General features: G+C 31.6%; 1 protein-coding gene across 2 annotated transcripts in view; it reads right to left on the bottom strand.

Annotated features, from left to right (window-relative positions):
* Window positions 1-17,009, bottom strand: part of row (zinc finger domain-containing protein relative of woc) — a 236,958-nt gene that overhangs the window by 5,129 nt on the left and 214,820 nt on the right. For both annotated transcript variants that reach the window (XM_085814104.1, XM_085814106.1), the window contains exons 48-53: window positions 16,218-16,255; window positions 16,058-16,118; window positions 10,846-10,886; window positions 9,351-9,435; window positions 1,042-1,082; window positions 899-959 (exon numbers count right to left, since the gene is read on the bottom strand). In XM_085814104.1, the coding sequence (XP_085670230.1) occupies window positions 899-959; window positions 1,042-1,082; window positions 9,351-9,435; window positions 10,846-10,886; window positions 16,058-16,118; window positions 16,218-16,255 (327 nt within the window). The remainder of the gene's footprint in view (window positions 1-898; window positions 960-1,041; window positions 1,083-9,350; window positions 9,436-10,845; window positions 10,887-16,057; window positions 16,119-16,217; window positions 16,256-17,009) is intronic.

The raw sequence follows: 17,009 nt of genomic DNA, 5'->3' as shown, positions 1-17,009 counted from the left end.
CTAACTATATGTCTGTTCCTTACACTAATAAAACTCTTTTTAATAATGAAATCAGATTCTCTAACATGCAAAATTATCCTTGGCGAAAACTCTAAATATTATGCAACTTGAATCACTTTCATACACCAAAAAGAAACAGATAAAGTTATGGAGTCATATAAAAACTGAATTGTACCTCCTGCCACATGGGGGGGGGGAGATTTTGATTTGCACAGAGAATGATTTTATCAACCGACTCCAGATTTACTTGCGATGCAGTTATGCAATTAGAAGCAATAAATGCATCAGTATGATATTTCTCCTGCCTTCCTAGTATGCCTTCATGTGAGGCACACTCAGCCGGTATTTCAGAGGTCCGTGTTCGATTCCCGACGAAAGCGTTGCTCATTTTTCATCTTGCCTGCTTCCAAAAAATACCAAATGCCTCTACACATCATATAAATATTTATGCATGAGAACTTTAAAATAGTTTAGTCACATAACTATACTAATAATCAGCTAGATTAACAAAGTGATTTATTTCCAGTTAATACTGAATGGCTGGCATCATTCCTCTCTGCAGAAAAATTATACATACATTGCACAAAAATTCTGAAATTTAGCATTTTTATGAATGGCAATTTATGAGCTCTGCTTATATCTTTACATTTCGTCTGTTAAAAAAAAGTATCTTTTAGGAATTTGCATTCAAAATACAAATATTTTGATTATGCACATAACTTACCTTGGCACAACTTGTATGCAGTTCTGAAGTTTCCAACTTTTAATTAATGAGATCCTTTGTTTGTAAATTGTTTAACAATTTATAATTGGTTTTTGTGAGCGAACATTACATTTACAAACCTTCTACTATACATACACTATATTTATTTCATTAAAAATGTAACAGAGAACTCACCTGGATTTGAACTTGTACTGCTTTCACCAGCGGAGTTGGAATCACCTTCTAATACACTAGTCTATTAAAAATATCATAATAAGTAAGGGAAAAAAATTGTCTTTCTTAACACTATCAACAACTGATGAATGAATGTAACTTACTAAAGGCATGTCTCGGCTTTCACATGAAGAGGATGGGGAATCTGTAAATACACATAAAAATAAATTTTCAGTATTACCATATATTTTTTAAATTGTACTAGCTGGGTAACCGGAAAATTTAAGTATTTCATATGCACAGTTTAGGCTATCTTTTAGATTTACATAAAATGTTTTATTTAAATAAAGTATCAATTTTGTAATCATAATAAACCATTTGAAGTTACTCCAATATAAAATTTTATATTGCTATTTTAGAATGAATCTGAGGCCATTAAATTAGTGTTTATATTGTAAAGAATATTTTTTTAAATATTCGATTCGATAACCTTTTGTTCTGGACTATAAGAGTACATTCTGATTTCCGTAACAGAAGAGCTTTTCATAAAGTTTTCCAGAATATTAATTTCCATTCCTCTTCCACTACTTTCCAGAGTTCATCAATCATGGTGCATTTGCATTTAAAAAAGAAAGAAATCTTTTCCAAATGCACAATTGTCCATAGGTGAAACATCAGGAGAATTTGCAGAATATGCTGAAATGGTATAAATGCAATTCCTGTATCATTCTGTTGAGAAATGCAGTGGAAATTTTCAAGTATAACCTGTTGACAAATGTGTCTTGATGAAGTTTCGCTCTCTAAAAGCCACTGGGATAAGGAAATGGAATTCCTTCTCTAAATACCAGAGGTAAAACTTTCTCTTGATAGCAAGTTAAGTTTATTTTAACATTTCCCCTCCCCCACTCTTCTTATTTTTAATTTTCCATTGTAAGAAAATCCTTTAACAATGATAAACCTTTTGCTGAAGCTTTCCTTACATTGACGGAACTAGAACTGTACACGCTTTTCCCCTTTGTTTTCCATAATATATAGACCTTTTCTTGTTGCAGTCATTTAGGTAAAGCCATGCTTTGTCAAGGCTCACAATGTATTTCAATTTACTTCCTGCTAAACAGATTTCATATATTTTTCTGTGTTGAGCCACATGCCATTGACAAAAGATAGTGAACATTGCGGTTTTTTTTTTTTTTTTTTTTTTTTTCTAAAGCCCTTTTAAGTTGTATATCTTGGTTTATTACTTATTTATTGTTGTTACAAATGTATTTAAAGACTTTAACATTGATTTCTTCAATGGTGGATTTTTCTCTTGTTACTGACAATTTAACTTTAGAAACAGTACATACCTTTTTCAGGTATTTGTTTGGAATCTTTTTATGTAGAAGAAATGATTGACAGTTTTCTTTTTCTATTTAATAACTTATATTTTGAAATTTTAATGCTATGCATTTCACAACATTTTGAATTATGGAATAGGACTATTTCTCTTTGAAAAACACAAAAACATATCTTTCAATCCACAGCTTCTTTACATGAGATATTTTGAGAGAAGAAGAAATTAAAAAATAGCAGATCATATTTCTCATTTCAAATAAAAAGCTGTTGCCAGAAATCTTTACATTCCAAAAACTCTGTTAAAAAAATCTTTACATAAATCTTCTATAAATGTATAAACACCCACTGTATATCGTTAAAGAAACAGGATGCAGCTTATACACACATGCAGCATATACACATAAAAGTACTACAATTTTTTCTCTTGAAAATCTAGAATTAGAGTTTCTAAACTTTTGGGATTCCAAAGCCTTGTTTAGAATCTCTTCTTTTTAGCAGAACCATTTTATGTTTTACAAGTTAATTTAAGAATAATATATCAAAGGTATAGAAACGGTGTATATGGTAAGGAAATACCCGAACAGCTGAGCAATTTACATGAAACAATATTATATTTCAGAAATTTTAAATCTACCTTCGTATCTCAATTTATTCTTAATGCCACATAAAAGTTAGTCATACATGAAGTTTACCCACCCTCTCTTAAATTAAACCAACTTGCATCACAACAGATATTTTGCATTATTGTCAAAAGCATCATCAAGTTCATTATAATAAATTCACTTCCTGCTAATTAATCATTACATGCAATTCAATTCAAAAGCATATTTGTTCATTACAACTATTTATAGAAGACAACCATGATTTATTCTTACTATTATAGAACTTATAATGGAATTGTAAGCGTAAATTAACACATAGCATTAAAAAAAAAATTAGGTTTTCGTTTACAGTACCCATTCAAAATCATTCAACTCAAACCCATTCAAAATTTTTCTCTTGAGCTGACAAACAACTAGTTCAAATGAATCTTTCAAAGCTTCGAGATGCACCTGAGCATTTCTATGTTTTTTCTTGAATCCTGATGTTTTCTTTCAAGGAGGTTTCTCTAAGAAGACACAATTATTATTCTTTCTTATGTGGTCCAATCCATACATAAGCTTCTTCTTTTTAAGGCTTTTGTTTTGGCCTCCTTGGTGATTTGTGCCCAGAGGGCGCACCGCACAAAAAGTTAGTTGCGTTACAGAACGTAAGGGAAGCGGACACGCCAAAATGTCGGCCGTATTACCGCTAATTGAGGTAATTGCATCGTATCTGTTAGGTGGCAGAAAACAAATATGATGTATCAATTCACATGCCAGGTGGCAGAATATGTCTATCATGTACATGCCAGGAGGCATAACGCTTGTAAACATGCCAGGTGGCATACGACTTGTAAATAAATTGTAAATAAATGTACAGTAAAATATCTTGGTGCAATAGATCAAGGAACAAGCATCAACAACCTTCTGATCATTTGGATACGTACATTTTTTCTGGTGACACCGGACTTGATTTGTGAAGATGAAGAATGGACGAAGAAAATTAGTGAGTTCATGACTGAAAAGCCAGGATTTAACGCGAAGAAATTCGAGGTAGGCCCTTTTTCATTTTCCCAGTTTTGAATAGAATTGTTGAATAAAAATCTTGGTGATTATTATAGTTGATAGAATCTAATGGTAAAATGGAGGCTATGAATAAGGCAAAGAAGTTGCGTACGGTGACGCGTAACTTAACTACCAAGTTGATGAGTAAAATAGATTCTGCATTGTTAGAAGAGGGTGAAACCGCGGATGAGAAATTAAAAGAATTACTCGAAATGTTACTTGAAAAATTGCAGTTGTTGAAACAATACGATTCTGAGATTGAAAAACTTATAATTACGGAACAGGAGTTAGAAACAGAAGTAATTTCCGCGCAGGAATATCAGGAAAGAATTATAAGTTTTAAATGTAAAATTCAGGAAAAATTAAGAAAAAACGCGTGTAAAGTTGAATCTAGAAATTCTAGTGAGGAAACTATATCCCCGAAGTTGAAAACTTGTGAAGTTAATACTTTAAAATTGCCAAAATTAATGATTACAAAATATTACGGTGATCCTTGTTCTTGGCTTGAATTCTGGAATCAGTTTAGTAATTCCATTCACCAAAACGAAAGTCTCAGTTCGGTTGAAAGGTTTTGTTATTTAAAATCGCTTTTGGGGGGTTTAGCTTCAAATGCTATTAGTGGATTAACATTTACTAGTGAAAACTATACGGTGGCTGTTGATATACTAAAAAACCGTTTCGGCAGAGATGACCTGCTAATTAATGCGCATATGAATAAATTGTTGAGTTTAGAACCTGTAAAATATTCCGGAAATACGGCTTCTTTGAGGAAGCTTTATGACGATATAGAAATACAAATAAGGAATTTAAATTCTTTAAATGTTACTAGTGGTTCTTATGGACATTTATTATCCCCTATTTTGTTAAAGTTAATACCCGAGAATTTAACTCTAGAATTCACTAGGAAAAGAAGTGATAAACAAAATTTCGATGTTAATGAACTACTAACGTTCTTGAAAACGGAAGTGGAATGTAGGGAAACATCAATGATGTTAGCGCGTTCTAAGAATCTTGATGTAAATAAAACATCAATACGAAACAAAAGTTCCCATCAAGGTTATCAAAATAAATTTTACATGCATTCTAAAAGAAATATTTACAGTACGAATAAGCAAGGTGCTTCGGTATTAACTAGTCAAAGCGAAACTCCCTCTAAATACTTTCAAAAATCACATTTTAATCCAAATCGAAAGTTCTCTACCCCGCCTAAGAAAGAGAATCAAAATGTCTGCATATTTTGTTTATCTGCTTGTCATATGAATTATGATTGCGCACTTGATTTAAAGGCTCACCGAAAGGTATTAATGGATCGAGGTTTATGTTTTATTTGCTTTTCGAAAGGGCATCCAAGGCGTTTCTGTGCTCATAAAGATGAAAAATGCAGACTGTGCAATGTCCAAGGTTTACATAATTCGTTAATATGTGACGCCGCATCAAAAGGTTTAGAGACGGATACTTCCAATCAGACAAAACAAACGCCAATCCCTGAAGCTTCTCTTTCGCTCTTATGTAATGGAAATAATAACAAAATTAAACCACCGACTTCCGTTCTTTTACAGTTCGAATTAAACTCTTAATGCAAACTATGTGGGAAAAGGGTATTCAATGGGACAAAAGTGTTCCCCTTGATACAGAATTCATATTTCAGGAATGGTTAAAAGAAGTTGAAAAAATAAAGTTTTTCGAAATTCCCAGACAGTACTTCAGTGATATGTGTTGGAAGTTAATAGAAGTTCACATATTTTCTGATGCCAGTCCCAAGTGTTATGGTGCCATAGCATATTTTAGATTTAAGAAGAAAAATAAATGTAAAACAAGTTTCATAGTGTCGAAATCCCATTTGGCTCCATTAAAAAGGGTAACACTCCCTAGGCTTGAACTTTTGGGAACATTAATTTCTGCAAGATTAGGTTCGTATTTGCAATCGATATTTCCGCAGTTGGATAAGGGAAATATATTTTACTGGACTGATTCCCAAATTTGCATTCACTGGATCAAGGGATCTGCCAACGAGTGGAAACAATTTGTTAGAAATCGTGTGGTAGAAATCAAGGAGAAAACAATTTTAAACAACTGGTATTTTTGCAGTGGGAAGACAAACCCTGCTGATAAACTTACGAGGGGGATGGATGCTGAAGCTCTAATTAATGATAGTGATTGGTTTTCTGGGCCACCCTGGCTTTCAGAAGTAGATATTCGACATCACATAAACGAAATGAATACCGAAGCTGACTTGCAAAACGTAGTGAAGAACGTAAATGTGTTACTTTGAAAACACTTGTGGAATCTACAGAACCGTTACTAAATCTTGAACTGTACGGAAATTTAACCAAAGTACTGGGAATAATGGCTTATGTTCTGCGCTTCGTGAACAACTGTAAATCCGCTCGTGAAAAGCAATCTGGTGTGCTTAACGCCTATGAGTTACGGAAGGCTTCAGAATTTATTATAAGAAATGTTCAACTTAATGAATTTTCAGAAGAAATTAAAGCTTTAAAGACAGAACAACCGATTAAAACTAAAAGCAAAATCATTTCACTTAATCTATTTCTAGATGAAAACGAAATTTTAAGAGTAGGAGGTAGATTAAGAAACGCAGAAATTACCAGAGAAAGTAAACATCCCATTATATTGCCAAATAATAATCACTTCACAAAATTAATGATACAGCATTATCACAAAAAACATTTACACGGAGGGTTGCATTTAATGTTATCCGCAATAAGACAGAAATACTGGATAATAAGTGCAAAGAATGAAATTAAAAAATGCATTTGGAAATGCATAAAATGTTGCAGAGTACGAGCAGTAACATCTATTCAATTAATGGGAGAACTACCTGCAAGTAGAGTGATTCCAAGTAGAACCTTTTCAAAGGTTGGCGTTGATTATGCCGGCCCATTTTCTGTGAAAATGAAAAGGGGAAGAGGTATAAGACCAATTAAATGTTATGTCTGTATTTTCGTTTGTTTAGCTACAAAGGCTATCCATTTAGAGATTGCTAGCGACTTATCAAGTGAAGCATTCCTAGCTGCTCTAAAACGATTTGCTTCGAGGAGAGGAAAACCTCAAGAAATAAGAAGTGATTGTGGAACTAATTTTATAGGTTCAAATAAAATCCTCAAGGAAGCAGTTTCATCTGTCCAGTCAACCTCAGAATTTCAAAGGTGGTTAGCAAATGAAAACATAAGGTGGATATTCAACCCGCCAGCTGCTCCACATCATGGTGGTATATGGGAGACAGCTGTTAGATCTATGAAGCTGCATCTAAAGAAATGTGTTGGAACTCAAATTTTGACTTATGAAGAGTTTCTAACTCTAATTGCACAAATTGAAGCATGCTTAAATTCGAGGCCAATAACACCGGTCTCCAGTGATCCCAATGATTTGACAGCTTTGACTCCTGGACACTTTATTATAGGGACTTCTTTAACAGCTGTTCCGGAACAAGATTTAACCGAAGTACGAGTGTCTCCATTGCAAAGATGGCAACTAACACAGCAGATGTTCCAAGGGTTTTGGAAGCGGTGGTCTAAAGAGTACCTGTGCCAACTACAGCAGCGTAGCAAATGGAGACAGCCTAGCAGAAATATTCGTCTAAATGACTTGGTTATCATTAAAGAAGATAATATGCCTTAATTACGTTGGAAACTCGGGCGAGTAATAGAAGTGTTTCCTGGAAGAGACAATAATGTCCGAGTGGTTAGACTAAAAACTGTGGACGGGGACATTAAACGTCCTATTACCAAACTGTGTCTTTTGCCAGTTGAAGAACATTAACTTAAGTGTTTGTTTCATATTGAATATGTTTTATTATTATTTTCATTTCTTATTGAACTAATAATTTTATTTGTTTGTTCTAGTTTAACCCTCATAGTTAACGTTTCAATATAGTAAGATATAAGATGTTTTGCTAGAAGATTGGTAAGTGTAACATGTAATTTTATACTTTTTGAAGGTTTTTGTATGTTTTCAGTTTCTATATTTTTCATTTACTTGTTTGCATATATTGAAGATTGTATTAAGATGAATGTAATTCATCGGGGGGGGGGGAGGATGTTTTGGCCTCCTCGGTGATTGTGGTGATTTGTGCCCAGAGGGCGCACCGCACAAAAAGTTAGTTGCTATACAGAATGTAAGGGAAGCGGACACGCCAAAATGTCGGCCGTATTACCGCTAATTGAGGTAATTGCATCGTATCTGTCAGGTGGCAGAAAACTAATATGATGTATCAATTCACATGCCAGGTGGCAGAATATGTCTATCATGTACATGCCAGGAGGCATAACGCTTGTAAACATGCCAGGTGGCATACGACTTGTAAATAAATTGTAAATAAATGTACAGTAAAATATCTTGGTGCAATAGATCAAGAAACAAGCATCAACAACCTTCTGATCATTTGGATACGTACAGCTTTATACCCTAGGAATGATAGATTAATTTTTCTCATTTCATTAAACCTTTTGGACAATTTAAGTCTTCATCATTTTAAATCGTTAGCCAATACGGCTTAATAGTTCATTAAAAATACTTCTACCTGTACATATAATTTTATCAAGTGCAGCAGGAAGAACTTAGGTGGCTAAGTTTCAAGAAGCTTTGAAGAGTTTCCAGGAATTCAAGATGATGCATTTCCATGTTCAAAATGCAATGAATTTCTGGTTTTTGCAATGAAATGAATGAATCAATGAATTTCAATGCAATGAATTTCCGGAATTTGAAATTTCCGGTTTTTATTCTATTTTTGTTTCTTATTCTTTAATTTCATTCAGTTATATATATATTCTTTAAAGATTCTTTATATATATACAGAAGGGTATTCACACATTTTTAAAGCAGAAAAGTTGTTCTAAAATTATGTAAACAGTAAATGTTATTCAGTAAATGTAACAGTAAAGTATGTTAACAATTATTCAACAGAATTCAAGACAGATGTTCCAAATAACTGCCTTTTTATCAAATAAAACACTAGTAAATATCTTTTTTAAAATACTGAAAGAAATGCAATAGCATTAGAAAAAGTCTGAGAATCTTTTTCAATGTATTCCAAAAAAACTGATATTTGAAGAATATGGAAGCGAATGCAAGACTTAGATTCTTCAATATTCTAATTATGTCACAAATTCTCTATGTGTGCTTGTGTTAAAAATTGGTTGTCCACACAACTTTAGAGAAGATTTTACACCTTTTCAATATTACAATATTAATATGTTAGAATATATTTCATAACTTTGCAAAAAAGAAAAAAAAAAAGTTAACATTTTTTTTTTTTTTTCTCAAATTCACTTCTACAAATTATACTTTCATATCTGTTTCATTCTCTGCATTAATTATTCTAGTTCCTAAAGTTAGTTTTATTCATTTATTTTTTAATTCTAATTTAGTCTAACTCTACATACCTATAAAGTACTTTTGCCATTAGGTAGGAATATGTTTTATAGAATAAACCAGATCATTAGCAAAAGGAGAAAGAATCATTATCTACTTACACACTTCAGAATTAACATTTTTATTGCAATTTGTAACTTCTTTTAATTTCTTACTAGTTGTTGAAACCCCATCAAGAGATTGAACCTGTTAAAAAGAATAAAATAACTTAAAGGAAGTTCATTTTTAATACAGCAGTACCTCAAAGCTATGCAATAGGTGGGATTAGCAGAAAGCACACAAGTTGGGAGTCTAAGTCTGCCTTTGATCCTATTTTAGTTAAACAGGACCAAGGGCTAAAAAAACACATGCTTAGAAAAGCCTATAATAAAGAATGCAATTTTCAATAATAACAGTATTAAAATAATGATGCTTTGTAAAAAGAAGTTATTTCAATATTGATGACTTCATAAAATGTAACAAACTTTTCTGATGACTGAATAAATGATTTTAAAACTGGAGGGGAAAAAGGAGGAAATGAAGAATATCACACTCCCTTCTTTGCTTTTTCGTATCAATGAATAATATTATTACGTATTATCCACTCATTCACTGGATAATACTTAGGCATAATTAGTCAACGGGAAAAGTCAGTGTATATATATATATGTATGTGTTGTGTGTAATAATTCACTGTAGATGACTTGTTGATTCTCAGCTGTGCATCTAGAATGACAGACCCATGTAGATATCTCGAGGATTAGAAGATATATCATATAACATAAAAAAGGACAAGAAAAACTTTAGCAGAAGGGGCAATGATTCAAATATAGTTTTATTCTCGTAATTACAACAGAACCACATCAAATCTCAACATTATGGGTGCTCCACCTGTACTATTTTGAAAGCTTACATCTTTTTTAGATAAAAGAAAACAATAAGTGACTAGCAGAAGCAAGGTAAAGCAGGAAGGGAAGAGATGGAGTGTAGTTGTTTGCAGTGGTATTTATAGTAAACATTTTCTTTAATCTGATTGACTGTGAACTATACACAGTGCAGAAGGTTAAGGTGACATAATGCAGAATTAGTTTTCAGATATGATACAGTTTCAAAAAAAGTTATTACTATTTTTAGAACAGAGATGGAAAATTCCCAAATTAAAAAGAAGAATTAAGGCTATTTCTAATTTGAAGTATAATTTATAGTTTTATACATCTTACATACATACACATACACATATATATATGTGTGTGTATAAAATTATTTAGTCAGAATGTATACTATATGTAGAAATGTATATACTCTGTGCTATACATAGAAATATACACTCTGTGAACACAGTTATATCTTAAAAGCAATTTTGAGGGACAGACAGCACTTAGCATAAGTTATTGCATTATAGCATATTATTTCTTTAAAGCTAGTTCTAATATGCAGATAGAGTAATGTTTCGTTTATCAGGATTTTATGAATTACTGACAATATCAAACACAAATTAATTACAAGCATAAATATGTAAAATAAAATAAGAAAAATTAATGACCAAGAGACTTCAAGTTCCCATAAGTTGGGGCATTGCAGTATGTTATTAAGGCAATTATATAAAATAAAACTTACCGAAAGTACTTGATTTTTATCTGTAGTTAAAAAAGAAACACCTACAAGGCAGAGAAAAAAAAAAAAAAAAAAACTTGAATGAAAAAGCAAAATTAAACTCAAAATTAGTACACACGAATTGGTTATATTTTTATGTTACAACATTATTAAAATCTAAATGAAAATATATAGGTATATTTCTTAAGTAATCATTACGAGAGTCATATTCTATTTACATTTTCCCTTTAAATAGCAAATTTTAAACATTTACATTACTAATTAATAATTATAACAATTACTTAAACGAGATTCCTAATTGTGCTAATGATATACATAATCATAACTCACAGAGAATAAATGAAAAACAGATTACAAGGCACATGATTCAGTACTAAATTCAGAAACAAATAAAACTATAATAATATGAAGCAATGAAATTATAAAGGGGGTATTCTTGTAAGATTTTGAAGGTGTGAACTTTACTCCTTCACTAATATTGTTTGCAAGCCACTGAAGTCTCTGAAAGCAGAATTTCACCACAAAACAGCTCTTATAAAGATGTCTCATAAATTTTCAGTAATTTTATCATTCACTAAATTCAATTGTCCAGTTCATTGGTTCAATGCCTTTGATTTCAAGAAATTCATTAACCAGATTTTCTTGAAGCAGATGCATGTTATCTTTAAAAAAAGAAAGTTCAACTACACTTGTACATTTAAAGATACTGGACATCCAGATTTCAGACTTTGTATTGTAGTTTTTTCCCCTCTCTTTCACTAACTGCTTGAATGGCCATTCTCTTAAAATAGTTATTATAAAGAGAAATATATAATTATTTTAATGAATCCAGCTAGCATAATTTCATGGGGCCTGCTAGTAATTAATAATATATATAGGATTATAAGATTTCACCTTCACATCTCAGCAGATACAAACCATCTGCTCAAATGTATTTTCCTGATCCAACTTTTCTTTAACTATCATTCATCAACATACAGACTATTAAGGTTTTTCTTATTAAATCTTCTAAATGCAATTTGTTGCAGTATAAATTTTCTGTTGGGCAGCTACAACTGCAAGCTTAGCATTCAGAAATCAGGTTTGAGAAGTACAGTTTAAAGTCCAAAATCTGAAATCGTCAGTTTTCCAATTTTGGAAATTTCTTGATTTTAAATCATATGTTTTAATTTAGTGAGACGATATGTTGACATCATAAAATTAAAAATATGAAATAGTTGTTTAGGAAATAATGAAGCAATTATAAAATGAAGGGGGTCAAAATTTACAAAGAGCTCAATATTTATTTGTTTGTTTCATTAAATACTTCTTTCAATGTAAGTGATACTTTCTCTTTAATCTTACAGACGTAATTTCTTGTTTAGTTACAAAGTTCTGTTTAGTTCTGTAATTGCCATATCAAGAACTCCCACTAAACTGTCCATCAAAATCTTTTCATACTCCCAACTCTTTGTCACGTTCTTCACTATTAGTAGCAATATTTTCTGGATTTGAAATCACGTTACATATTTCTAATGAACTTCTGTTATATCATCTTCATTTACTACCATTTCTTTACAAATGTCATGAACTGGAAAAATTTGCTGTCCATAGAGTTAGAAAAATCAATGGTAAACTAAGGTTGTTGCTTTCCCCATTTTGAAATCGCACTTTCTTAAGCGCAAATTGTGCTAATGCTGTTTATGTGTTCAGCTACTGATCCTGCAACAGTTCCAGAATTAGAAAGACATAATCAAAGCAATAATTTTTTGACATAATCAAAAATTCAAATTTTAATATTGATAAGATAGCTGTAATAATGATATCCAGCAATAAAGCAAGAAGCCGCATAAAATTAGATAAAGGTGTGCAATTTGCTATTGTTGCAAAATGTCCAGCTGCGGTGAGATATACTGTGAATTACATTCTGAATACATACTGTGAATTACATTCAATTTATTTTGAATGTTTGTCAAGAAGTTATCTTTTTACTTGCAAGTTAGTGGAGTTTTGTGTTTGTTAAATTTAAGTTGTGTAAGCATCAGGTTGATGGGTTTTGTGATACTTCCAGCTAAGAAGCAGGGCTGTGCAGTAGGTAGGGAAAATAACCGCTTCCGACTCCTGAAATTTTAATGACTCTGACTCCGACTCCCTCATATATATACATGTAAACATATACACATGGGTTACAGCTTATTTTCTTAATATAAAAGAAGTAATAGATGCTACAGAAAAAAACTGATGGCATAGCAAATTATTTATATTAATTAGCATTTATTATGAAATGGAAAAACTGGCATTAGTTATTTCTAAGAAACAGTATAGTTTCGGCAAGATTTTCTTTGTTGGAGGGCCATAGATCGGATTTCATAAACTTGCTGAGAACTTTCCATACTAATCTGAATAGGAGGAAAAGCTGTTACTGTTAGGGTTACTTCTTTTAACTTCTCAGGATAGATTTTTATAAGTGTCCTCCAAGCGCAATCATATTTCTCTATTTCTTCAAAGGCCGTGTAGAAAACTTGTTTGTACTTTTTCATTTTTATATCTAAAGGCTCTTGTTTTTTATTTTCATTCTGTTTGCCTTAGCCTTTTCAATATTATCCAAACATATTTCTCAAAATCTAATTCATCAATGGAAAAGGATGATAGACACTCAATTGCAATGTCTGCAGTTTGACTGTCCTGATTCAAATTCTCCAATTGTTCTGAGAATAATTTCATTCTTAATGAGAGTTCATAGATGACTTTCTTTGCCTTTTTAATTTGTTCGTCATCCAAGAAAATTCGGTGTTTCGGATCTCCATATATTGAACCCAGCAAGATTTCATTGTCTAGCAAACTAGTTTCTTTTTTCTTCATTGAAGAAATGATTCCTTCTGCAATAAACCCTCCATTTCAGAAAGAACAAACATCACATTCTTCCATTCTTGCCTCCTGTAAATTCTTCAGATTGCAGCTTTTTTGTGGCTATATACAGTATAGAAAGAAGAATTTCCAAATCTGCAAGATCATTCCACAGTCTTTCTGTTAGTGAAGCATTAGAGTTATCTACATCTCCTAAACATGTTCTTAATTCTAAAAACCTCTTTATCATCAAATATGTACTTCCTTATCACATTACTTGATCAATAATTGCTCCTTTTCCTGCTTGCTTCCTAAGAATGGCATCAATTTTAGCAGTTCTTGCTGCTATTGCTGCATACCTAAATTTATCAGTGAGATTTGTAACTAAATGAATCAGTTTAAACACTTATGGCAAATATCACATCCATCCTCTTCCCTTCTACAGTACAAGGTCCGAACCTCCATTATCCAGAATGATCTAAAATCCGGACCTCAAAACCACCACCGTTTCCTTGTATGCACATTTAATTCCCCCTTATATTTATTTATTAATAGGTCAATAAAATAGAAAATAACTATTTATTAATGTATACAGTCCATAAATAAGAATAATAACTCAGTTTGTCTTTTTTTTTTTTTTTTTTTCCAATTCATTTAAATTTCATTTCAAATTCAAACTTTCCAACGAAAACTGGAGTCAGAGTTGACCTATTTTTAGTGACTCCCGCTCCTCCTTTTATCCCAAAATCTGCCCAACTCTGACTCCACAGCCCTGCTAAGAAGTCAGACAGAACATGTTGATCAAAATTACAACATAATATAATAGTAATTACTTATCTTAAGATGAGTAAACCAAAAACGTTTTTCCCATCATACATTAATAAGTTGTAGAAGTTTAAAAATTTTTCAATATTTATCACAGAAAAGAGGAATATAATATTTAAGATTACCAACTACATACTTTTTTTTTTAAAGGGGCTTTGTCCCTGAAGAACTATTGTTTTCGTTTTGCGATTTTGTGTTGAATCACCATAAATGTTTGTTTCACTTTTCAAAATGTTGTCACCAAATGTCAGAGTCCTTCATTATATTTGAACAAATTAAATAATGAAAAATCTGCATAAATGTATGTATATTTCTCGCATTGTGATAAAACAACGGTACATAGAGCCATCTAATTTTTAATGGCGTAATCCTCCTACAAAAATGGGTATATAGAAGACGAAATTTGAAATTTTTTTTATTATAGATTTCATATTTTGTAAAACTTTAACGAATTTTTGAGTAACAAACTGAACGATTTAAAAGCGAGCAATGGCAACACTCTACAGGGTGAGGTGGGGGACTTTTTATCTCTAGTATGCGGAATTGTGTATCGGAAATTCCAAAGATATGCTCATTTTTAAATTATTTTGCGACATTGCTATTGAACTGAATTTTATGGTTTAAGTGCAAAGAACATGATATTTAATAAATAAAGGTAACACACAAAACACCCATTTAGATGTAATTTAAAATCTGAAAGCTTTCAGATTTTTTTTTTTTTTTTTTTTTTTTTTTTTTTTAAATATTACATTACATCATTTTTAATGGAACTTCAAATAAATTAACTATGAAAACTGCACTATAAAAATATACTATATGCACTGCACTATAATATATACTATAGTATGTACTGCACTATAAAAATGGATTAATGGAACTTTCAGAAACTTAACTTTTGTCCAATAATAGCTAGTTTTCTATTCTCCAGTAAAACTGAGACATATTTATAATAAGTACAAATGATGCATTTCACTTAAAACAGTTCTTACTATGAATGGAAAGAACTGCTTGCTTGTTATTCTTGAGAGGAGAGGGGAAAATGAGGAGTTGGGGCCTATGGCCAACACTACTGTCATATGTGAACATTTGTATGAAAATCTGTAAATTTTGAAATTAGTTAGTTACAGTATTGGAAGTCTGCAGCTCCTTTTATGCATACCTTCAACTCCATTTTTTATAAAAAGTTGGAATCAAGCCACCTGAGACCTAGTCTTCAGAATATTATATGCTAAGGATTTTTAAGACACCAGATATTTTTAAAAATTAATTTTTTCCTCCTAACTATGCGGCTTTTGTCTCTCCAACTTTCTTAAAGTTTTTAACATTGCTAAATTTAATTTGGCCTCTTTATTATTGATTTTTTTTCATACACAAAAATACTCTCAGTTTTATAAATCACTTCTATTTACAATGTAAAAAACAACGTTATTGCATATGATAAACAAGAGAAACAAAGTAAATTTCAATTTCTAATGTTTATTAGATAAATATATTACACTATGTAACAATAAAATTTTAACTATATTAAAATATGCATGAAAGAAAAGTAACCAATGGTACATACCCGAATTTACACATTTACTGTTCTGTAAAATAGAGCTGGCCCATCCTTTAAGGCATTTTACCTTTAAAAAAATAATTAATGAATAAAAAAATAAGCAATATAAATATATCAGAAAATGCTGAAAGAATTATTCAGAATTACTAAATGAGAAATTGCTTACCAGTTTTTCATGTTTGTCTTCTGAAGATGAGGAATGACCTACATAAAATTTTTAATTTAGAAATATTACTGGGCAGTTAGTATATTCTAAATAAAAACAGGGAGAAAAATCTTTAATAAAAAAGAGCGAAATGTTGGTCCAGACTGTGAAAAATTTTAATCATCATCCCTATTTCCCACTTGGGGTCAAGTAAATAAGGCCATTTAAAGCTAGCAGGTTTTTGAAATCTGGATTTAAAGCTTCGTAAATGAGGTACCTGAATGGATTTCTTCTTACATAATGTAAATACATTACTTCTTACATAAGCAATTTTCCCTGGAAAGCCCACAACAAAGATAGACTTTACCAAAGTGTTGATCAAGATCCTATGGAATTGCATACCACTCTTATAAAAGTACACTTTTCAGCCCTGGAGGTTCTAGGGAGGAGTTTGGTGCACTAAGGCATCCCACACATGCTCGATCACATTCAAGTCGGGTGAGTAAGGTGGTCAATCCTTTTGAGTGATATCTTCTGTTTGCAAGTATTTTGACACCATATATGTTCAATGAGTCTGAGAATTGTCATCCATTAACAAAAATTCTGGGCCAAAAGCATCCCTAAACAGCCTAACTTTTGGTTCCAATATCTTAACCACATATCTCTGAGTGATTACAAAACATTTTTGAAAGCTAATGCAGCTCGGTGCGGCAATTTGTCATGATTTCTCCCCAGACAATTAAACTGCAGTCGTGGAAACGATATTCATGGACAAGAGAAGGCAAGTTGCACATTCCTTCCTCTCTCTAGATC

Source organism: Stegodyphus dumicola, chromosome 3 (assembly GCF_044657685.1).
Source record: "Stegodyphus dumicola isolate Sdum_Otavi_A_Nest chromosome 3, ASM4465768v1".
NCBI lineage: Eukaryota > Metazoa > Arthropoda > Arachnida > Araneae > Eresidae > Stegodyphus > Stegodyphus dumicola.
This window is presented reverse-complemented; position numbering and strand designations above follow the sequence as displayed.